The 24,858-nt window shown below is 36.5% G+C and overlaps 1 protein-coding gene across 1 annotated transcript in view; it reads right to left on the bottom strand.

The window, feature by feature from the left end:
* The window catches only part of FMN2 (formin 2), a 376,404-nt gene that overhangs the window by 180,671 nt on the left and 170,875 nt on the right, over window positions 1-24,858 (bottom strand). The window contains exon 5 of the mRNA XM_077167810.1: window positions 184-271. Coding sequence (XP_077023925.1) covers window positions 184-271 — 88 coding nt within the window. The remainder of the gene's footprint in view (window positions 1-183; window positions 272-24,858) is intronic.

Below are 24,858 nucleotides of genomic sequence, written 5' to 3'. Positions count from 1 at the left end.
CAAAATATATCAGATGAGAATTAACAGATAAAATCATAGAAAAAAGTTTGTAGCACTTACAGGAAATATACTAACCTCAATATACACAGAAACTCTAAGTTTGAAATAATTTTACCAGGAAACATCACATCCTTGAGCCAAAATTTTAGCATTCAAAAGGTGAATTTTTATTTTTGTACTTACCATGTTGTATGTCTTTCATATCTAAATGAAGACTAGACATTAATATTCCAACAGCTTGTGATCTTTTGTTGCTTAATAACTTGACAACCTGTTCAAGAAAAAAAGGAAAAAGGACAAATGTTAACTTGAATTCCAATGCTATGCTTAATAACATGCTTTTTAAAATCTTAAATGAAAAACAAATGAGAAAACACTATGCCATTACTTGGATCATTCAAAATTATTTTATTTATAGAGCCTTTGAATTTTATACCATGAATCTTCAAATCTATCACTTTTCCTCCCAATATTCACCATCAACTTAATTTTATTTATTGACATATGTCAATAAATAAAATTTCTAATGGGTTTAGGAAATTAGTCTGGTTTCTATAAAATAATGAATTACACACTGATAATTTGCAACCTGAGATTTTAAAAGTGTTCTTCGTTCAATGTGGGCCCTTGAAACACTGGTCAATAATGAAAGGTAAAATAAAAGTATGCTCACAGAGAATTTGTTACATCAGATTAGTTTTACCACAAAATAGAAAAATGTGCTTTTTCTGGGTCTTTTAGAAAGCTCACTATTTTCCTGGCAGTTCCTCTCTTTCTGCATTTGGCCCACATTTTGTAGAAAACTTTCCAACTAATTCATAGAGGTCCACAAGCATCAAATCCAACAAGGGCTGTGTCAGCTCAGTCTCAACTCTGGCTTTCCAGAAAGTCTTGAGGAGTCTGCTCATACAACCCATGAGATTTCCTAAAACGGTAGTAGGCATTCAGCTACAGAATGGACATGTTTAAATATAGTTTCCAGACTATAACACACCATGAATAAGTCCTGCATATGAAACCATTATCCCAGACCTGATCAGTGAAAGGAGTAATTTCTATTTACTCTCAGTGTTTCATTTTAAATCTTTGAAGAGAAACACTGCAGGAAAAGGAAAGAAAAAAAGTTATGATCAAATTATCCAAAGTTGCTTTATCAGCTATCACAATTGTTGACCATGTCTCCCTTTTTGGTTTAAGTTGGTTCCATTAGGAAATTAATTTATAGAAACAGTTTTACCCAGTTGTCACACAGAGTCAAAGATTAAAACAGTATTCTTAATAGCAATAAAAGCATCTTGGTTCCCAGCAGGCATGGAGCGGGAAATAAAACACTTTCAGAAAGACCAACCACAAAAGCCTCCACAATCATTTGTGAAAATGTCTTGTGGTGAGGGGCATGCCTCAAAAGAGCCGGTGCCTTCTCAAAGATTACTGCTAGGTTCGAAAAAAACACATAGGCATTTTAATTCTAAGGTCGTTTCTTCAATGCTTTATTAAATTTCATCTGGAAAAATGGACCTAGAACTTGAATATGAATCTACTCATAGGCCACATTATTTCTATAATAGCATTATTTTCTTCAGAGCTAGAAACAAAAAGAAATTTAAAATCAGAAAAGTCAAAGGATGTACTCTGCCTTGGAAAACAGTTTCTGGATTGCATCTATGCTACTCTGATAAAATTACTTTTACTATAACTTTTACAAGGTTTTCTATTATCTTCTGGTTACAAGATCCAATGGGTACATTTGAATTAATGCATTATTTGACCTCCCTGTAGTGTGAGCGGGTTGATTACTTCTTTATAAAACTCTATTTCAGCGCTCCTGCCAGTCCTTCTCAGTCCTTTTTAAAACTGACTTATTATGATTTCACCTTAAAAAGTGTTATTGTCCCAGAGTTCTGTTTTCAGTATCTCACTCTATTCACTTTGTGATCTATAATTTCTCTTCTACAGACATATATGCCTGCTCTCATAACTGTATTCTTACAACTCCATCTTCAGTTCAGCAGTATCCTACTTTCTTAAAAGATATTTCCAGTTAAGTTATCCATATAAATCTCCATTTGACATGCCTAAAACCAAATTCATAATCAGTTCCACTCTCCAAAACCTCAGCCAGCTTCACATTCTTTTTCTATATGATGGTACCACCATCCTCCATCCACTCATGAAAGTTTGAAATCCAGAAACCAACCTAGACGCCTACCTTTCCTCCACTGCTTATTCAGATCTGTTGCACAAGTCAGCCGTAGCTCCTTGATATCTCTGGAACCCATCCTTCTTCCCCTACTCTGTTGTCACTGTTTAGGCTTACTTTATATCGTACATCCATCAATTCAACAGAATCCTAACCAGTTTCCCAAAATCAATAACAAGTGGTTTGCAACTTGTCTTTCCCCTCATCACAGGCATCATCGTCACCTGGAAACTTATCAAAAATGCAAATTCTCAGATCCCACCACAAGTCTACTGATCAGAAATTCCAGGGATTGGAACCATCAATCTGTGTTTTAAAAGCTTCACAGTTCATCCCTGGAACTTGCTTTTTCTATTGTAATTCAAATGCACTTGATGCATATATTTAGATTTCTAAATGCATAGGTAGGAACAGTAATTATCCATCACCCTTCCAAAACGAATATATTAAGAAGAGGACAGATACCTAAAACAATGGACCCCACAGGCCCGTACAGTAGCTCAACCTTTGTATTATGGACCAAAGACATTAAATGTTCTTTGCTTCAACACCCTGGATAACAAGCCCAAAGATATCAAACTAGAAATTCTTAGAAATAAATGAGCACAAATATAATAGGGAAGAAAGAATAGGCTTCTCTAAGAAGATTTCGGAATGCTTTGCTGAAATAGGAAAATGCAGAATTAACAAATGTGAAATCTACAGAATTCGAACATATAAGAATTATTTTTATTCTCCCCTAAAGCCACATTGGATTCAGATTATTCTGTCAATTATTATCTTAGACTTCCCTGTAGGGTTTAGGAACATGGAGCCTGTAGAACTAAATCAAGATTTGTCAAATTTTATTAGTCATCTGGAATCCTTTAAAAATGCACATTCTGATTCCTAGGTCTAGGGCAGGGCTTCCAGGTAATGCCTGTGCTTCTGGCAGTCTAAGATTCTGGTACTTGCTTTCTATGTGTCCTGGAAAGGTCACAGTTTCCTCAGCTAACAACAACAACAAAAACTAACAGCATTGTGCTGGTTGGAAAGGATTATGTACCCTAGAACAGCCATGCTTTAATACTGATCCATCTTGTGGAAGCAGCTGTTTCTTCCTATTCAGCACTGTAGGTTTGGAAACTTGACTAGGTTATCTCCATGGAGAAGTGGCTCACCCAATGGTGGGTAATTAACTTTTGATTAGAGGGAGATGGGACTTTACCCATTCCAGGTGGATCTTGATTGGTTTACTGCAGAGGAAGCATTTTGGAGATGGTCCTTTTTAGAATCACGAGAAGGAGAGGGCCCACACAGCCAGAGATCTTTGGAGATGAAGATGAAATTTGACCCCAGGGGAGCTTCACGAAACAAGAAGCCTGGAGAGAAAGCTAGCAGATGTCGCCATGTTCGCCATGTGTCTTTCCAGCTGAGAGAGAAACCCTGAACTTCATCGGCCTTTCTTGAGTGAAGGTAACCTCTTGTTGGTGTCCTTTCTATAGTCTTGCTTTAATTTGGACATTTTCACAGTCTTAGAACTGTAAACTAGCAAATTCCCCCTTTTAAAAGCCATTCTATTTCTGGTATATTGCATTCCGGCAGCTAGCAAACTAGAACAAGCATCAACTTCAAAGGCTGTAGCAGATATTACAGTGTACTAATACACATGACACTCTTAGCAATGCCCCTAACATACAATTTGTTCATTGCAATAAACAATAGCTATAAGAAAAATACTTCAAAGGGAATTTTAAATGTTTTGAAAAAAAATGTTTGGAAACTTTTATATGTTGATTCACTCAGGCCACTGAGATACTAATTCATACACTATTAAGGAAGAAAAGTGACAAATGCATTACAGAGGTTAAATATACAAAAGTATAATTCATTCTTCTTTCCCATTTAATTTCCTAAAGTGAGGCCCATATTAGCAAAGGGTAGTTCTCCAGTAGCTGCATATGATATCTTCATTTAAATTCACTTCGCTGGCATTCCACATGACCAATGATACATCTGCACTGACCAGGTATAATATTTGGCCATGAAACAATAAAACCACACATGGTCTAAGTCAAAACTTTTAGGACCCTAATATAGTTAATGTAATTAGGCTGCAAAACTGGAAATATATTTTAAACTAACATTAATTCATTTTTTACTGGAATGATTGCTGCATCAAGGAGATATCCTTGGTCTATTTTCCAACATATACATATATTTGTTAATTTAATTAATTATATATATAAACTAAATATATGTATATATATTTCATTTAATTGGTAAATTAAGCCACTACTGGGAACTTGTGGTACAAGTGTAACACAGAAGCAGTATGGATAAGGGGGATGCAGTCACACATATTTGCACATAGATTACTAAATAATAACATTTTTTCTGTGTTACCTTGAGCTGCCATTAACTAACTGGCTGATACAAATTTCCAATAATGGGAATTTTATGGCCATATACATAAAATTAATAGGTACTCCCAAACAAAGGTTGACAACTTGACTAGAAATATTTAAAGCTATTAGTTTTCACCTTTATTTTCAACTTGAGTTTTATTCTCTCTCTCAACTATTATTCCATAAATAATGCACAATAAAATGACCAAGAGATATGTCTTAGTCTCTACTTTTCTTTTCCTTCCCCCTGTTGGCTTCCCTACCCTTCTACCTGGCAAAGGGAGGAAGGGAAAGCACAGGTAAGTTCTGAACGGAGCCATGTTATCCAATGATTCAGGCTATGTTCTATACAAGGCTACCCTGTGTGGGAGTAAAGGCTGGAATCCAGCCAGCTCTAAGGGAAGGGACGTCTTTTCCTAATTCTAGCAAGGGCTCTTGTGGATTAGCTGCAACTGGGTCTAAATTTCAGCTCCAGTACCCAGATGTCCTTGGGCATATTATTTAATCTTTCAGATCTATAAAGTAGGGGACATACTTTGTTGATATGAGGATTAGAGCAGATGTAAAGCACTGCTATCTAAAATGCAGACTACAGGACACTGTCAGTCTGCGAAGTTTGTTATTGGTCCATAAAGGGATAAATATATGCAGGAACTGACAGCAAGTATCAGACATTTTATATTAATTTGATAGAACAACATTCTTCCAGTTGAATCGAATTGTATGTGTTTTGGGTTTTTTTTGTGGCTTTTTTAATTTTCATTTTTCTAGTTACTTGTATATTTTATATTTTATAAAAGTATCAGGATAAGATGGATTAGAGATTTAAAAACTGGTCATTCACCAGGGATAGTTTGAGAAGCATTTGTACACAGTACTGCCCCACGCACAAAGGATAGTACCTTGGGGAAGCAAGTTCAGCATAATAATAAAGACCCTGACTGAAAACTGATTAATAATCCTCCATGCCCTCCCCCACAAGATTAAGGACAGAAGCAAAACTCCCAGTGATACTGCAGGCTCCCAGGTATCCCCATATGAAAGGCCATGCTACCTTGCTGCCTCCAGCTCACAGAACCCTAGGCAAAACCTCAGATTTAATATTTAGGCCACTTTGTATCCCAGATTATTCCTTTAATGTGAGTCAGGAAAAAAAAATTAAGGGAAGGAAATCAAGGCAAGATGATATATAACAACTCATTCAGGAATAATTTATTAATTTTAATTTTCAATCTTAAAGAAAAACAAATCAAAAGGAGTAATTTGGTTCAATTCTCAATGCCTGCTCATGCAAAAAAAAAAAAAAAAGAAAAGGAGTAATTTGATTGTCCGGGGGAATTGCCCCTTTTTTAACTCTGAATAAATGAGGAAAAAAAAGACTGAAGGATAAAAAAATACTTTATAAAAACAATTATTGCTTCAGAAATTTGTAATTTTTTCTTCAAAGAGTCAATAATTGATCCCAACAGTATAACAAAGACTAATAGTAGTACCATCATGAAAACAACAAAAAAAATAAGTGTAGTTGAAATGTGGGGCATGGACTTCTGGGATGGCGGCTTAACAATGTGCGTGTTTTAGTTCGTCCTCCAGAACAACTACTAAATAACCAGAAACAGTACAGAACAGCTCCTGGGGCCACGTCAGTGACCAGACACACAGCGTACCCCAGTCTGGACCGGCTGCGAGCACCCCCCCGAACCGTGAGTTCCCAAAGCTGCGGCGGCCAGTGCCCCACCCCATAGGCTGCTTTCCAGAGGGGAAAGGAAAGGACTTTACCAGCAGCAGGGACTGGGCACAATCAAACACCAATTGTGGAACTAATTAACTAATTCTGACTACTGAAAATAGGCCACCAGCTTAGGTGAACCTGATCAAAGCGGAGGTTGCTCATTTTTGCCCCAGCGCCAAGGGGGCAGGACTGACAGAAAAAGGGGGGAAAAAAAAGAAGGAAACAGAGGTTTTTGTGGCTGTGTATCTATAAAGGCTTGACTGCCTCTGGATACAGCAGCAGGACTTTTCAGGCTGCAACTGCCCCAGACATAGGCAGAAGTGAGCTCTTTTGGGGGCTTGTCTGGACCCTGTGCCTTCCCCAGGGGAGGGGTGAAGCCCAACTCAGGTGGAATCCCTCCATCAAGGAATTCAGAAACCAGGGCTTGGTAATTTGAAGCCATTAAAACCAGCCTACAACCTCTCCTCTGTCTCCACCATGCCCCCAGCAGGGTGAGTCTGCCAAAGTTAAAGGTACCGCAGTCTGCCAAAGTTAAAGGTACTGCATCATCTTATGCTGGTGGGACCTGTAGTCAGACAAGCACCACATACTGGGCAGGATAAGAAAAACAGAGTCCAGAGACTTCACAGGTAAGTCTTTCAACCTGGTGGGTCTCACCCTCAGGGAAAACCGACGCAGGTGACTCTTTCCTCCTGATAGGAGACCAGTTTGTTCTGGGAAAATCTGGCTGGGGTCTATAATATCTAAGCAGACCCTCCTAAGTGTTGTGTGTGGGGGGAAAGGTACCACACAAGCAGGGCAAGAAACAAGAAAACAAGAACTGGAAAATTCTCCTCTGTTAAACAAAACTTAAGCTAGAGGTCCAGATAAAGCTGAACAGAATGTCAAAGAACAGATAGACAACAAATTCATCCAGCAAGAAAACCCTAGGTAAAAGAAGTGAAAGCAATCTCCAGAACAAACTAATTAAGGTGATTAAGTGCCTAGACGCCAGCAAAAAATAACAAATCACACTAAGAAAATTGAAGATATGGTCCAGTCAAAGGAACAAACCAACATTTCAAATGACATACAGGAGCTGAAACAATTAATTCAGAATGTACGAACAGACATGGAAAACCTCATCAAAAACCAAATCAATGAATTGAGGGAGGACATAAAGAAGGCAAGGAAAGAACAAAAAAAAGAAACTGAAAGTCTGAAAAAACAAATCGCAGAACTTATGGGAATGAAAGACACAGTAGAAGAGATGAAAAAAACAATGGAAACCTACAATGGTAGATTTCGAGAGACAGAACATAGGATTTCAAAACTGGAGGATGGAACATCTGAAATCCGACAAGAAACAGAAACTATAGGAAAAACAATGGAAAAATATGAGCAGGGACTCAGGGAATTGAAAGACAATATGAAGCGCATGAATATATGTGTTGTGGGTGTCCCAGAAGGAGAAGAGAAAGGAAAAGGAGGAGAAAAACTAATGGAGGAAATTATCACTGAAAATTTCCCAACTCTTATGAAAGACTTAAAATTACAGATCCAAGAAACGCGGCATACCCCAAAGAGAATAGATCCAAATAGACATACTCCAAGACATTTAATAATCAGAATGTCAGAGTTCAAAGAGAAAGAGAGGATCTTGAAAGCAGCAAGAGAAAAGCAACCCATCACATACAAGGGAAGCCCAATAAGACTATGCACAGATCTCTCAGCAGAAACCATGGAGGCAAGAAGACAGTGGGATAATATATTTAAATTATTAGAAGAGGAAAACTGCCAACCAAGAATTCTATATCCAGCAAAACTGTCCTTCAAAAATGAGGGAGAAATTAAAACATTTTCAGACAAAAAATCACTGAGAGAATTTGTGACCCAGAGACCAGCTCTGCAAGAAATACTAAAGGGAACACTAGAGACAGATACAAAGACAGAAGAGAGAGGTGTGGAGAAAAGTGTAGAAAGGAAGACTATGAGTAAAGGTAAAAAGAAGGAAAATTAGATATGACATATAAAATCCAGAAGGCAAAATAGCAGAAGAAAGTACTACCCATGCAGTAATAACACTGAATGTTAATGGATTAAACTCTCCAGTCAGAAGACATAGTCTGGCAGAATGGATTAAAAAACAGGACCCATCTATATGCTGTCTCTATTCAAAGGACATGAGGCCAAGGACACAATGGACATTTTACACATCAATGTTTATAGCAGCATTATTAACAATTACCAAGCGATGGAAACAGCCAAAATGTCCATCAACAGACAGCTGACTAAACAATCTGTGACATTTACATATGATGGAATATTATGCAGCTGTAAGACAGAATAAAGTTATGAAGTATGTAACAGCATGAATGGACCTTAAGGACATTATGCTGAGCGTGATTAGCCAGGAACAAAAGGACAAATACTGTATGGTCTCACTGATATGAACTGACATTAGTGAATAAACTTGGAATATTTCCTTGGTAACAGAGACCATCAGGAGATAGAAATAGGGTTAGATATTGGGTAATTGGAGCTGAAGGGATACAGATTGTGCAACAGGACTGAATATAAAAACTCAGAAATGGACAGCACAATACTACCTAACTGTAATGTAATTATGTTAAAACACTGAATGAAGCTGAATGTGAGAATGATAGAGGGAGGAGGGTTGGAGACATAAATGAAATCAGAAAGAAAGATAGATGTTAAAGATCAAGATGGTATAATCTAGGAATGCCTAGCATGTATAATAATAGTGAGATGTACAATGTACAAATTTTAAAAATGTTTTTGCATGAGGAAGAACAAAGGAATGTCATTATTGCAGGGTGATAAAAATAGATGATAATTAATACTTTAAAATGTCACCTTATGTGTGAGACTAAAGCAGAAAATGTTTATTTGTTACAAAGTTTATATTTTGACTAGAGCATTTCCTAATATAACTCATGTAGATTGTTTGATTGAATGTCATAAGTACTTGAAATCTCAGGTAGGACATGAGATTTTGTTAGTTTGTCCAAAGTGATCCCCCGATGAATCCCAGAGTGATTTGATCAGTGACTAGAAAAGTGTTTGCAAGCCCCCTTCGGGGAATGGTGAGAGTGGGGAGAAATTCAACTTCCCCAAGTTGAATTCCTGATATTCTCACAAGCAGTGTGGACAACCAAAGCTATAGGCTGAGCCCCCAGTCTTGGGGGTTGTTCATATGAAACTTAACCCCACAAAGGACATGTCAAGTCTACTTAAAATTTAGGCCTAAGAATCACCCCCAAGAGAGCCTCTTTTGTTGCTCAGATGTGGCCTCTCTCTCCAGTCAACATGACAAGCAGTCTCACCACCCTCCCCTTCTCTGCGTGGGACATGACTCCCAGGGGTGTGGACCTTCCTGGCAACGTGGGACAGAGATCCTGGAATGAGCTGAGACTCAGCATCAAGGGACTGAGAAAAACCCTAGAATAAGCTGAGAATTAACATCAAGGGATTGAGAGAACCTTCTCGACCAAAGGGGGAAGAGTGAAATGAGACTAAATGTCAATGGCTGAGAGATTCCAAACAGAGTTGAGAGGTTATCCTGGAGGTTATTCTTATGCATTAAGTACATATCACCTTGTTGTTCAAGATGTAGCAGAGAGGCTGGAGGGAACTGCCTGAAAATGTGGAGCTGTGTTCCAGTAGCCATGTTTCTTGATGATGATTGAACAATGATATAGCTTTCACAATGAGACTCTGTGAATGTGAAAACCTTGTGTCTGATGCTCCTTTTAACTACTATATCAACAGAAGAGTAGAACATATGGAATAAAAATAAATAATAGGGGGAACAAATGTTAAAATAAATTTAGTTTGAAATGCTAGTGGTAAATGAAAGCGAGGGGTAAGGGGTATGGTATGTATAATCTTTTTTTTCTCTTTATCGTTTTATTTCTTTTTCTGTTGTCTTTTTATTTCTTTTTCTAAATCGATACAAATGTTCTAAGAAATGATGAATATGCAACTATGTGATGATATTAAGAATTACTGATTGTATATGTAGAATGGAATGATATCTTAATGTTTTGTTTGTTAATTTTTTTAATTAATAAAAAAAGTTAAAAAAAATGTGGGGCATGGGGAAAATATGAATTGGAGGTTTAAAAATACTCTCAAACTATAATGGGATAATGCTAACTAATGCCTATAAAACCATCACAAGAGCGTGGACAGAGAAGACAGTATCCACTACAGTACTGACAGTATTTAAAGGGTAAGAAAAACTACCTTTCACTTTGCTTTTCATATTTAGCCTACCAGTAATTTTAAATATAACCAAGACCTCTTAGGTCACATTTCAAGTCAAGTACTTTGGGGGGGTGGGGGGAGAAAAACCTTTACTTCTCATTCACTTACTGTACCTTCTAAATACAGTGGTCAAAAAGTAACACAGTTTAGTACTAATCGACTAAACACGCATATTAGCATTAATATCTAATGTAATTACCACAATTAAAATGAGGGGAAAACCCTTCATGCCGCAGGACACCACTAGTGACAACGTTAAAACAAGAGCAAAAATGACTAATCAGTTTCCTAGAATGGAGCTGCCCAATATGGGAGCAACCAGCCCCATGTGACTAACTGGATACCTGAAATAACAGGGATTTCAAAGACTTAAAGGAAAAAAGTAAAATAACTCATTAAATGTTTATATTGATCACATGTTAAAATTATAATATTTGGATACTTTGTATTAAATTATTAACATTTATTTCATCTTCTCTTTTTATTTTTTTTTAATGTGGCCCACAGAAAATTTTTAATTACAAAAGTATACTGCATTATATTTCTATTGGACAGCACTGGGTCTAGAAGATCTAACTCCAGACAAATCACTAAACTTATGTGATTGCAGCTAGATTTTTTTTAACTTATCTTTTATTTTTTTAAAAAAGTTCAAAACATAAATGGAACTGAAGATCATATCTGTGTTAAAGGTTCCTTGTTTGTTGATCAGGCCTCACTTTTGGGTCAGTAAACAGACTACATGCAAATGTATTCCCTATTTGCAAAAACTAACCTAGATAAAACTACTTGCAGAAATTATAATAATTTTTTTACTATTCATAGAAGTCTTACCTGATTATCGTTACTTAAAAATGTCAACTCAGACTTGTAATAGAAAGTTCCATTCTAATATCAACCATGTTACAATCACTAGCAACATTTTCTTGAACGTATTTCCAGACCTTAAATAGTACCTTTCCTCTACTAAATTTCCCCTGAACAATTTCCTTCTCTAACAGACCCTATTCTCACTGTAAACTGGCCCTGTTTAATGCTCTGAATAGAGCTTAATGTTGGCATTTGTAAGTTTTAACTAAAATTTCTTGCCATGCTCAATAGCTTTTTTGTCTCTCATATTCCTTGACTGCTAGATCTTTTAATTTTGCCATCTTTAACTTTTCATACTTTGCACAATATCATCATCTGTTTCTTTTCCTGCCTCAGTAAACAATATTTTTTTCTGCATTTTTAGATGGTGACTTCTCCAAGTATTTCCCTGGATTCTCTCCCTTACACTTCTTGCCACCTAACTCATAAACCCTCTCTCCAAGGCTTCTCTTCTGCTCTTTTTGTTATTGCTTTTCTCCAGTCTAATCATACCCATGACCTTTTGAATGCCTATGTATTCGTATACACCTTATGTTTTAGTTCACTGTTCTGAACCATTATTCAGGGTTTCTAACTGCCTCTTGGGCATTTCTACTTGGATGCCTTCCCTCCTCCTTAAACTCAACATTATCAAATTCTAAGCCCATTCACTCAAGAAAATTAAGGACCTATGTGGCAGATTCTATGTTAAGAACCTGCCACAATATCCCCTTCATCCTTTTAAGCAATAAATAACACCTAATTAGCTGGGTATTTGGCTGGCCAGCTAACATACCCTTTTCCATGGCCTATCTTATTCCATGACCTATCTTATTCCTAGGTGCAGCCGTATCACATTAAGGGCAATGGAATACATGGAGCAGTAAAGGGCAGCCTCAAAAAGGAAGCTGCATGACCTCTATTTCCTTTTCCTCCTCTCAGACAAGAAAAATTATGGAAGTAAGCCATCCTCTGCCAAATTACACACAGGCGGAAGGGAAGCTACAAGAGAGCTGCGAAATGAATCCCAACAAACTGGTGGAACAGAGCCACACTTCCTCCCCAGACATGGGCCGGTTCAGACTTTTATGTGAAAGAGAGAAATTAAGCTTTGTTTAATTCACTGAAGAGACAACCAAGCCAATATTTTAACTACTACATCTACTCTGCATCAGGCATTGTGCTAGACCTCAGGGTAAATGCACAAAAGACAAAGAAAACTAAGAAACTCATCAGCCTCTGCCCAACCAGCTCTACTTTATAACCTCTGAATCTTGGGTCAGTGACACCACTACCCTCTACCATCAACCCACGCCCCATCTTCAAGATGGAAACTCATCCCATCCCTTCCTTTCCCATATCCACTCACACTTTCAATTCCTCTGATGCTTCCTCTTCCACTACCACCAGCCTAGTGCAAGCTCTTATCGCCTCATCACAATTACAGCAGGAGCCTTCTGCCCCCAGGATTCCAGTCCTGCTCTCAGACAAACTTTCTTTAAACATTGCCTTCATGTCCCTCCCCTTTAAAACACATTTAAAGGCTCCTTATTTTTCTGCTCTACTTTCCACTGTTGAAAGACCAGTCTGACTGCTCCCTGAACATGAGGGTTAAAGTAGCATTCCTCCGACACACTTTTCCTGAACACTCTCAACCCCCCAGCTCTTACACAACTCTGCAAGGGCAGATTCAGGAAGAGCCTCTTTCTCCTTCTCCTAAGACTGAATATTTTCCTGTTACAATATACTCACTATAATGCAACTGTTGGGCTAAATCTCATTATAACACAAGCACCTCTAGACAGAGCTGGTATCATATTTATCTCTGTGCACCTAAGTACTAGCACAATAACTGATACTTCACAGAAGTCCAATGTACACTGAATACATTATCTAAACTACTGTGCCATTCTTAGAAACCCAACGTTGTAGAACATTGGAAAAATAGTTCCCACTTATGGCTGGACATCAGAATCACCTAGTTCCTATTCTCCAATCTCAAAAGTCATTTTTCTTGAGGGTAGAGCCCTGGAATATGCATAATATAAAACGTCACAGGTGATGATTATACAGATTTAGAAATAACTGAAGATGAAATATTCAAATAATGGTTGAGCGATGATCCTACTACTAACACAAGTTGAGAATTTCAAGATATAACGTACATAATTTGCTTCAAAATCATGTCAAGAAATAGTAGAAAGCTAATGTGGACAAAAATTTATTATTTAAATAACCAAAACCATTTAAATAAGCATCTAGTCAAAAGAGGTTTGTTATTAATATGTAACTTTAAAAAATACACGTATTTTACATATTTCAAGTGAAATACTAGGTGAATAAGATAATATATCAAAGAACGCCATATTAAATATTCAATAAAGAGATAATCTGAAGTTTCTTGCAGTTTCCTAAGATCTAGTAAAATCACACACTAGAAAAAAAAACTAAATAATCTTCTCAAGGTATAAATGCAGAGTCACAAGAAGGAGTTTATTTGCTAATTCTCTAGTACAGGGGAACACCTTGCTTCCCTCTGAAATAACTTTGCATGGCCTTGCTAGAAACTGGATATTAGATTAGAGGGATAAATGACCAAACTCAATAATGCAAATTCTTCTCTGAGGAGGTTAAGATAAGTCAACTATAGAGATTGGGTAAAGGTAAATTCCAAAGCAGAATTATAGAATGTAAAGCTGGTGTTTCTCACAGATATTAGAGCATAAGGGAATTTATCAAGTGGTATGCAATCAGTAGCCAATAAATGTAAAAAGCAGTCAAGAATACTAACAAAAAAGTAACAGGGAAAGATGAACAAATATGAAATGGTAAAACCAAACTAACAAGAAGCTTAAGAATGGAGGGAGATGGGAAAAGGGAACATTTCCAGACTCAGGATCTCCGATGATTTGATCCACACGGAGATGGGAAATCTGTATTTCAGTTCATCTTCTTTGCCTTAATTAGCAGCTATGTAATTCCAGACAGTTTTTTAGTCTGTGGAGCTTAATGTCCCCATCTGTATAATACAGCTAATGATCATAGGCATATTCTCATAATCTCCAACAATGAAACATGGCAGCAAATATGAAATATATTGTAAAGTATAAAACATTGAGCAAATGCAAGGTGTTGGTTTATATTAAGTAATTCAACAGCTAGCAGTTGTATTTCACAATGCTGTCAAGAATGCTTAAACTTATTTCAACAAGAGAAACACCTCAGATAATTGAAAGAGATAAAGAATAAATCCCTGAAATTAATAAACCCAAACACTGGCTGATCTTCACCCTCTCAGGAATATAGGAAGTTTCTACAAGAACTCTTTAGACAAACTGTAGGCCATCCAATAACTTTGATTTGGATTCAATTTTCTTATTTTGGACAGATAAATTCATCTCTAGGTTTCTGATCAAATAAGCATTAGGAAATAAGAGCCCTCTCTGAACTGTCTGACATTATTTCATGAAAACAGAAGACATCTAAAATCTTAAATAGTTAGTACACACTTAAAAGTGAAGAATGCTCAAATGAGATTTTGCAGAGCAAGAAGTTACCAGCTTTTTCAGCCTACCACCACAACCCAGTAGGACTGCAGTTTTATTTACACTACCAACTTCTATTCAGATGACCGTCAAGCCTACTGGCAAGGTGGCAGGCCTCACAGGCATCCAACAGCATTGCAAGACACTGCAGATCACAGAAGGCATTGACACTGACCATACCCAGGAGTGTTATCTTCTGTCTATATGCTTGGTTGGCACTAGACAATTCTATCTACTTGGGCAGCCTGGACACAATCTTAGAAACTAAACAGGCACAGTTTGCTAACTGGTGAGATGACATTTTGGCACCTCTCCCTGATTGAGAACCTGTAGGTCCACCTTCAAAAGAAAGCATATTCTACTCTGACAAGGTTTCCCTGCTTTTGAACTTGGTCCAGAATGTGCCTCCTGACATAAGTGCCAAGCTATGGCAAACGTGGAAGCCACTTCCATGGTGTTGCCTTGAGTCTGAGTCTGCCTTGATAGAGATTAACAGCTGTGGTATTTAGTAAGGTCATCGATAAGAACCCATCTGTGCTCTCCCAGCCTGTCAGTCTCTATTTCTTGGCTGTGTTGATGTAAATTTCAGACATCAGTTCTGAAGGTGGTACCTCTTGGTTCCAATAGAATCTAGGTACCGCGGTTCCTCAACTGATTAGGTTAATTGTTTCAGCCTCTCCTGGTACCATCTTTGTAGTTGCTTTTATTCTAATTTAGCCCATGATTCTGATACTGGTCTGGTTCCAAATCCCAAGTTGTTCCATCTAATTGGCAGCAGGAACTTCAAATAATTACAAGTAAGTTTATGGGACATCATTTCACCAAATTAAAAACTACTTCTGGGAAGATGGTGGAGCAGACTGGAGTGAGGTCAATCTTGCTCCGTGAAACAAGATAAGGGACAGGGTGAAAATGACTAGGACGCCTGGGGTGTGAGTAAACAAGGAGGGTCTTTAGGCAGTTTCGGGGAGGAGAGCATCAGCAGGATGAGAGAAGGAGAGCGAGTGGGTCCACTGATCAGGATCCCCACTGGGCAGAATGTGGTGCATGTGGGAGAAGGAAACTGACAATCCTCAGCTACAGCCTGCACAGCTGCCAGCTGGGGAAACCTCCCCACGTGGCTGCAGTGGACAGCACCTATGGGACACTGGTGGACACATGGTGGCTGGGCCTGGGTGTGTGGCAGTGAGGGAGAGGCGGGTGATCACCCAGTCAGGTGTAGGAATAGCTGGCCTGCAGGTACAGGGTCCAGCAGGCTTATCAGTACTGAAAATCAGCTGATCTTCCTGGCGCTGGTAGGCTCCACAGTCCTCCTGTAGAGAACTGCCAATGGCGGCCCTAACTGGGAGAAGCCCCCTGAGAGCACACCAACCTCAGGTCGCTTAGGCCAGGAGGGGCAGAGCTGAGGGAGGAGGAGCCTTGCAGTCACCACATGCTGGGAAGAAGGGGTAACTATAGGCAGACTCACTCCTTGTCTGCCTAGGTCTCTATTTTCTTTTTTTAATATTCTTTTTTTCTTTTTCCCCTTTTAAAAATGTATTCTTTGCAAACAATCATAATTGTAGAATTGTTTTTTATTTTTATAGATATTTTACATTATTACGTTTTTATTCTTTATTTTCTATTTTTTATTTCACAAGCGATTTTTATTATTCCATTTCACTGATTTTTATTATTACTATTATTATTTTTCTCTTCAATTTTCTCTCCCTTTGGTGAGCACCAGCTTGACTTCACTCCCAGTATATACTGGGGTGTCTCCTTTAAATTTTGGGGCCTACTACTATTGAGGTGTGTTTTGTTCTTGTTTTTCTGTTTCATATTTTTATTATAGTATTATTTCATTTTATTACTATTATCTCTTCTTCTTTTTTCTCTTTTTTTTTTCCATTCTTTTATTTTATTTTTCTGTGCATAGGCTGGGAGTCAAGCCTGGCTCTCCTGCATGGTGGGCAGCTATTCTATCCCTGGAGTACTTGTGCACCCCCACCTAGCTTCTAACAGACCCTTAAGCTGAAGTGTACTGTACATGAGATCCAGACTTTGATTTGGTGGAGAATAACTGACAAAGTGCAAAAGGAAACAATCAGCAACCTAGTAAATACAAAACTTTAGAAGACTGAAGGGAACAAACTTGTAAAATAGCCATACCAAGACAGTCAAATGCCTTGAACACAACAGAAAATAACAAAGCACATGAAGATCTAAGCAGAAATGGCCCAGCCAAATGACCAAATCAAAATTCCAGAGAGGACACAGACTATGGAACTACTACACATGGTTATCTACAAGAAATAAAGGCTATCAGGAAGATAGCAGAAGACCACAGAGAAGAATTCAGGAGGTTAAATAGAAAAATGGCAGATCTCACAGAAATGAAAGATACAGTAGACCAAAGTAAAAATATACTGGAGAAACATGATAGCAGATTTGAAGAAACAGAAGGAAGAATAAGTGTGCCAGAAGATAGAACAATTGAACTAGAGTGCACAAAAGAACAAATGGCAAGAAAGACAGAAAAAATGCAACTGGCTCTTAGGGAAATGATGGATAAGAAGAATACAAATAGAAAAATCATTGATGTCCCAGAAGGAGAAGAGTAAAGAGTTGGGAAAGTTAGTTGAAGATATAATCAGAGAAAACTTTCCAATCCTTATGAAAGATGAATATGCAAGTAAAAGAGGCCCAGCAAACTCCAAATAGAATAAATCTGAACAGACCTACTCCAAGACACATACCAGTCAGACTGTCAGGTATTGAAGAGAAATGGAAAGTACTGAAAGCATGAGAAAAGCAATCTACTACATACAAAAGAAGACACATAAGACTGACTTCAGACTACTCAACAGGCACCATGGAAGCAAGAACACAGCGGTATGACATATTTAAGATTCTGAATGAAAAAGGCTTTCAAACAAGAATTCTTTAGCCAGTCAAGTCATTCTCCAAAATTGAGGGAGAGAATAAAATTTTCAAAAACAAAGAAAAATTGAAAGAACTAGTCAACAAGAGACCAACCCTACAAGAAATACAAAAGGGAACCCTGTCAGCTGATAAAAAACAAAAAAGACAGGAGAGGGAGGTCTGGAGGAGAGCACAGAACCGAAGAATATGAGTAATGATAATTTAAATGAAAAATGAGAGAGAAGGAAAATAATATACAGAGCTGACAAATAAAAACTAAAGGACTTCCCGGTGCCAGCCCATGTTAAAAAAAAAAGAAAAGAAAAGAAAGAAGCAGAAAAAACAAAAGGATAAGATGGTAGAGTCAAGAACTGCTTTAACAGTAATTACGTTGAATGTTAATGGACTAAACTGACCAATTAAAAGACACAGACTGACAGAATGGATCCAACAACATAATCCATCTATATGGCATTTACAAGAGATGCATCTTAGACTCAAGCACATAGTTAGAATGAAAATGAAAGTATGAAAAAAAGGTCTTCTATAACCAAAAGAAAGCAGGAGTAGCTATTCTAATATCAGACAAATAAACTTTAAATGTAAAGAAGTCATAAGAGACAAAGAAGGACACTACATAGTAATAAAAGGGACAATTCACCAGGAAGAAATAACAATCATAAATGTGTATGCTCCCAACCAAGGAGTTCCAAAGTATATGAGATACATATTGGAAAAAGTGAAGGGAGCCATAGAAATATCAACAGTAATACTGGGAGACTTCAATACACCAATCTCCACTATAAACAGAATAACCACAGAGAAAACCAACAAGGAAACAGAGAACATAAACTATGGGATGAATGAATTAGACCTAACAGACTGTATATATATAGATAATTATACCCCCAAACACGAGGATATTCTTCTTTAACACACATGGAATGTTCTCCAGGATAGACCATATGCTGGGACACAAACTGAGTGTTTATAAACTTAATAAGATTAAAATTATCCAAAGAATCTTCTCTGATCACAACAGAATAAAGTTGGAAATTAATAATCACCAAAGAACCAGAGCTTTTACAAATATATGGAGATTAAACAACAGACTCTTAAATAATCAATGGGTCTAGGAAAAAATTGCTAGAGAAATCAGCAAATATCTGGAGATGAATGATAATGAGAACACAATGCATCAAAACTTACAGGATGTGGCAAAGGCAGCACTGAGAGGGAAATTTATTTCCCTGAATGCCTATATTAAAAAACAAGAACCAACAAAACTTGAAGATTTAACTGCTCACCTGGGGAATTTAGAGGAAGAACAGCAAATAATCCCAACATAAATAAAAGAAGAGAAATAATAAAGACTAAAGCATAAATAAACAAACGAGAACAATAAAACAATAGAATCAACAAAACTAAAAGTTGGTTCTTTGAGAAAATAAATTAAATTGATGGTCCCCTAGCCAGACTAATGAAGAAAAAAAGAGAGGACACAAATAAAGAAAATCAGAAATGAGATGGGGGGGTCATTACCACAGATCATAAAAAATTTAAAAACTCATAAGAGAATATTATGAACTACATGCCAACAAACTAGACAATTTAGATGAAATGGGAAAATTCCTAGAAACACACAAAGTACCTATACTGACTCGAGAAGAAATAAAAGATCTCAGCAAGCCAATTACAAGTAAAGGGATCCAATCAGTCATGAAAAATCTTCCCACAAAAAAAGGCTCCACAGGAGAATTTTATCAAACATTTCAAAAAGAAATCATGTAAGTCCTGCTCAAAATCTTCCAAAAATTTGACAAAGATGGAATGTTTACCTAACTCATTTTATGAAGCTAACATCACTCTAATGTCAAAATTACATAAAGACAATACAAGAAAAGAAAACTACAGATAAATCTTCCTAATGAACACAGATGCATAACAAAATACTAGTAAATCGTATCTAACACCACATTAAAAGAATTATACATCATTACCAAGTAGGAATCATACCAGGAATGCAAGGGTGGTTCAACATGAGAAAATCAATCAATATAAAATAACAAATTAACAAATTGCAAGGGAAAAATCAATGATCATATCAACTGATGCTGAACAAAGATTTGACAAAATCCAGTATCCTTTCCCAATAAAAACAATTCAAAAGTGAGGAATTGAAGGAAACTTTCTCAATATCATAATGGGCACATATGAAAAAGCCATAGCTAGCATCATACTTAATGGTGAGAAATTGAAAGCATTCCCCTTAAGATTGAGAATGAGACAAGGATGCCCATTGTCACCATTATTATTCAACATTGTGTTAGAAGTATCAGCTGGAGCAATTAAAGAAATAAAAGGCATCCAAATAGGAAAGGATGAGGTAATGCTTTCATTATTTGCAGATGACATGATCCTACACTTAGAAATCTACATCAAAGCTACTTGAGCTAATAAACAAATTCAGCAAATGGCAGGATACAAGATAAATGTACAAAAATCAGTAATGTTTCTAAACACAGGCAATGACCCATTGGAGGTGAAAAATTCCACTCAGTATAGCAACCAGAAGAATCAGGTATCTAGGAATGAGCCTAACCAGGGACTTATATACAGAAAAATAACAAAGAATTATTTTAAAAAATTTAAAATTACCTAAATAGATGGAAAGATATTCCATGCTCATGGATAGGAAGGTTGAATATCATCAAGATGACAATTTTACCCAAACTGATTTATAGATTTAATGCAATACCAATAAAAATCCCAACAACCTACTTTGAAGACTTGGAAAAGCTTGTTATCAAATTTATATGGAAGGGAAAGAGACCTCAAATAGCTAAAGATATTCTAAAAAAAAGAAGAGTGAAGTGGGAGGAATATCACTTCCTGACTTTAACACTTACTTTAAAACCACAGTGGTCAAGACAGCCTGATACTGGCACAAAGATAGGACTGACCAATGGACTGGAATCAGGAGTGCAGAGACTGACCACCAAATTTATGGATATCTGATCTTCAATAAAGCCTCCAAATCCCTGAACTGGTAGAGAACAGTCTTCAGTAAATGGGCACGGGAGAACTGTATTTCAATAGCCAAAAGAATGAAAGAAGAACCCTACCTTACACCCTATACAAAAATTTATTCAAAATGGATTAAAGACCTAAATGTAAGATCCAGTATCATAACATCTTCAAGAGCAAGTAATAAGAGCTAGATTCTTAAACTTTATACCTAAAGCACAAGCTGCAAAAGAAAACATAGACAAATGGGAACTCCTTAAGATTAAGAGTTTCTATGCCTCAAAGGACCACACATCAGATAAAAGCTTGAGACTCTGTGTACATAAAGAAATTATACAGTTTAACAACAATAGAACTAACAACCCAACTATAAAATAGGCAGAGGAAATGAAAAGGCACTTTCTGAAGTGCAAACACAGATGGCTAAGCCGCACATGAAGAGCAGATCATCTTCCCTGGCTGTAAGGGAAATGCAAATTAAGACAACAATGAGATAACACTTCACACCTATAAGAATAGCTGCTATTAAACAAACATGAAACTATAAATGTTGGAGGGGATATGGAGCAGTTGGAACATTTACTCACTGCTGGTGGGAGTGTATGATGGTTTAGCCACTGTAGAAGTCAGTTTGGCAATTCCTCAGAAAACTAAATACTAAATGCCCTATAACCCAGTAATACTAATACTCAGTATAAACCCAGAATAGCGGAGGGCAGTGGCACAAGCAGACATTTTCACACTGATATTCATAGTGGCACTATTCACAATTGCCAAGAGATGGAAACAACCTAAGTGCCCTTCAACAGATGAATGGATAAACAAAATGTGACATACACATATGATGGCATATTATGCAGCATTTAGACAAAATGATGTCCCGAAACATATGACAATATGCCTGAATCTTGACAATGCTGAGTGAAATAAGTTAGACAAAAAAGGACAGATACTTTATGATTCCATTATTATGACTTTGGTAAAGTATCCAGTGTTTTGGAGCAGCCAGAAGGAAAAATCCGAGTTGAAGGCATGGTAGCCCATGACAGACTGGAAACTGTTTTGTAACTGCTTGTCGAAGTGTGCTTTGAAAATTATTGCTTTTTTCTTTCTCTTCTTTGTATATATATTTTATATTTTACAACAACAAAAAAGTAAACAAAAGTATAGGCAGCTATAGTTATATTAGATAAATTCCTGAAATCAAAATTTGAAAATATTTACTAACATAGGTCACTACTATAGCAACGTTGATATCTGTAATAATTTTTACTCGACATTTTGAGAATGCACACAGTTTTGACAGTTAACCAAATGGTATTTAAGATAGTGTTTAATATTTAGAATCTAAGAAACTCTGATATCTGTATCTATAGATTTTTTCCATAAATCGGTTTATGAAACATATTGAACAAACAAGCTTTACAATGATTATTTAGATATTTCATTTGAATATGCCTATGGATACGCTAGCTAAGACATCCATTTTAGGTGGTTAAGATTTTCATATGTTAATTGCAAACATACTTGTATTTTCATGTTTTCCTGAAATCAGGAAAATGTTTAGTAACATAGGTCATTATTATAACAATGTAAATATTTGTAAGAACTTTCTACTTGATATTTTGAGAACATTCAGTTTTGAAAGCTGATCAAATGGTATCTAAGTTAGTGTTTAATACTCAGAATTTAAGAACTTTGCTATCTGAATTTGTAGATTTTTTTTCCTGTTTCCTTAATTTTAAATTCATTTATGAAACTTACTGTGAAACACAGGTTTTACAATAATTATATGGGTATTTTATTTAAATATGCCTATGGGTAGGTTAACTAAGACATCCATTGTTGGTGGTTCTAAGTGTATTGCTTATTTTCTTAAATAAAAATATTAAAAAAAAAATACTACCTATCTGGCTAGCAATTGTTTCTTAATACCTTCTTCCACTATATTTTGCCATTCAATATACCATTATAAATCAATGTTACATTAGAAATCAAGTCAAAAATGCAATGTATCATAAAAAAGAAAATGATCGTTATATTAAAGTGATATGGTAAACAACTCCAAGAAATACGTGTTACACAGTAGAGAGGTGCACAGTGAGAAAGGTGTACCTCAAACAAAGAGAAAATGGTATCCACCTAACCTACAAAGAGCCAAACTTATTCAATTAATGATTTGACTCTTCTCTCCAGTATCTTAGAATGCAAGTTATTAAAGAAGTTAGTAATATATACCATGGTATTAGGTATATATATTAATAAAAGCTTTATTCTACTGAGTTGCATTTCCAATTTCACATTCATTTTTTAAAAACACTATTTATAGTAAAACAAAGTTTAAATAGACTTTTGAATAGACCACTAGACTCTTAAAATAAAATGCTTACCAAATTAAAACCAACTATTACAAATCCCCATTCTTCTCCATTTAATTAAGCATAGCAAAAACATGCAGGAGGGTGCACAGGTAGCTCAATGGTTAGAATGCCTGCCTTTCATGCAGGAGACCCGGGTTCAATTCCTGGACCATGCATCCAAAACATATAGATATATATGCAGAGGTGTTTAAGGTCCTTGAATTCAAAAAAATACAATCTTCTCTTTCATATTTTTTTTTGGGGGGGTGCATGGTCCGGGAATTAAATCCAGATCTCCCACATGGAAGGCGAGCATTCCGCCACTGAGCCACCCATGCACCCCTCTTTCATATTCCTTTTAACATAACCTTTTGGCAACTTGGCCAGTTTTGACCTGTAGAATATATATAACATATAAATTGGTGCGTCATCATTTCACGTCTCTTACTAAAACAGAGATGTGTTTCATCTATCCGACTACACGAAAGCCTGCTGAGCTATATTTTCCCCTTTAAATTCCATCTGATAACTTGATTTGAGATATGGGTCTTATCCAACCATAACACTGTTTTTAGCATTTAAAATTCAGAGGAAACTGGAGGGTAGAATTAGAAATAAGGCATCAGAAAACCTATATTGTGACTGAAATATTTAAGTTACATGATGTGATGGTTAAGTTCATGTGTCAACTTGGCCAGGTAATGGACGTGTCCAGTTGTTTGGTGAAGGAAGCACTGGTCTGATTGTGATTTTGAGGATATTTCATGGATTTAAAATCATCAGTAAGTTGATTGCATTTATGGCTGATTACATCTACAATCAGTTGCGGAGATTGCTGTCATCCATTAGATAAGTCTTGTCCAATCAGTCTAAAGCTTTAAAAGGAGAAGGAACAATTTCAGTAGTCAGAAGGGAGAATTTCCATCTCTACTTCAGCCAGCCAGCTTCTCTTGGGAAATTCAAAAAAATCTTCATCAGAGTTCCCAGCTTGCAGCCTACCCTATGGAATTTGAACTTGCCCATCCCCACAGTCATGTGAATCAATTCCTATTAAATATCTCATGATATTTACATTAAAAATATACACATATAAATGTGTGTGTGTATCCTGTCAGTTCTGTTTCCCTACCAAACTCTAATATGCACGAAATTACCAAAATATTTGGGTCTTAAATATGGTCTACAGAATATAACCATTAGCATCTCACTTCATATTTCAGTATTATCAGAATGGGAGATGTTAATTATCAGAAATATACAATATGATAGGGATGAAATTACATAGTCAATGACAATCACAAAGGAAAGAGAGATTCTTAACTGAGATCTTTTTCACAGTTATTATAATTATTATTATTTAATGTGACCTGTGTATTGAACATTATGAGACAGATAATAATCAAAGGGCTTTATATCATGCATTCTTTTAATCAATTCAACAACTTAAAGTAGGTATAGTACATCCACATTTTACAGTGCAAGTGACTTGCTCAAGGTCACACAGCTATTAAGATAGGAACCGAGGCAATTTAGCTCCAGAGCCCTCACCCTCGGCCACTACCTTCTACTCCTCTAATCTTCAATA

Source organism: Tamandua tetradactyla, chromosome 7, assembly GCF_023851605.1.
Source record: "Tamandua tetradactyla isolate mTamTet1 chromosome 7, mTamTet1.pri, whole genome shotgun sequence".
NCBI classification, from domain to species: Eukaryota; Metazoa; Chordata; class Mammalia; order Pilosa; family Myrmecophagidae; genus Tamandua; species Tamandua tetradactyla.
Note: the sequence above shows the minus strand (reverse complement) of the source record. Positions and strands in the feature narration are given on the sequence as shown.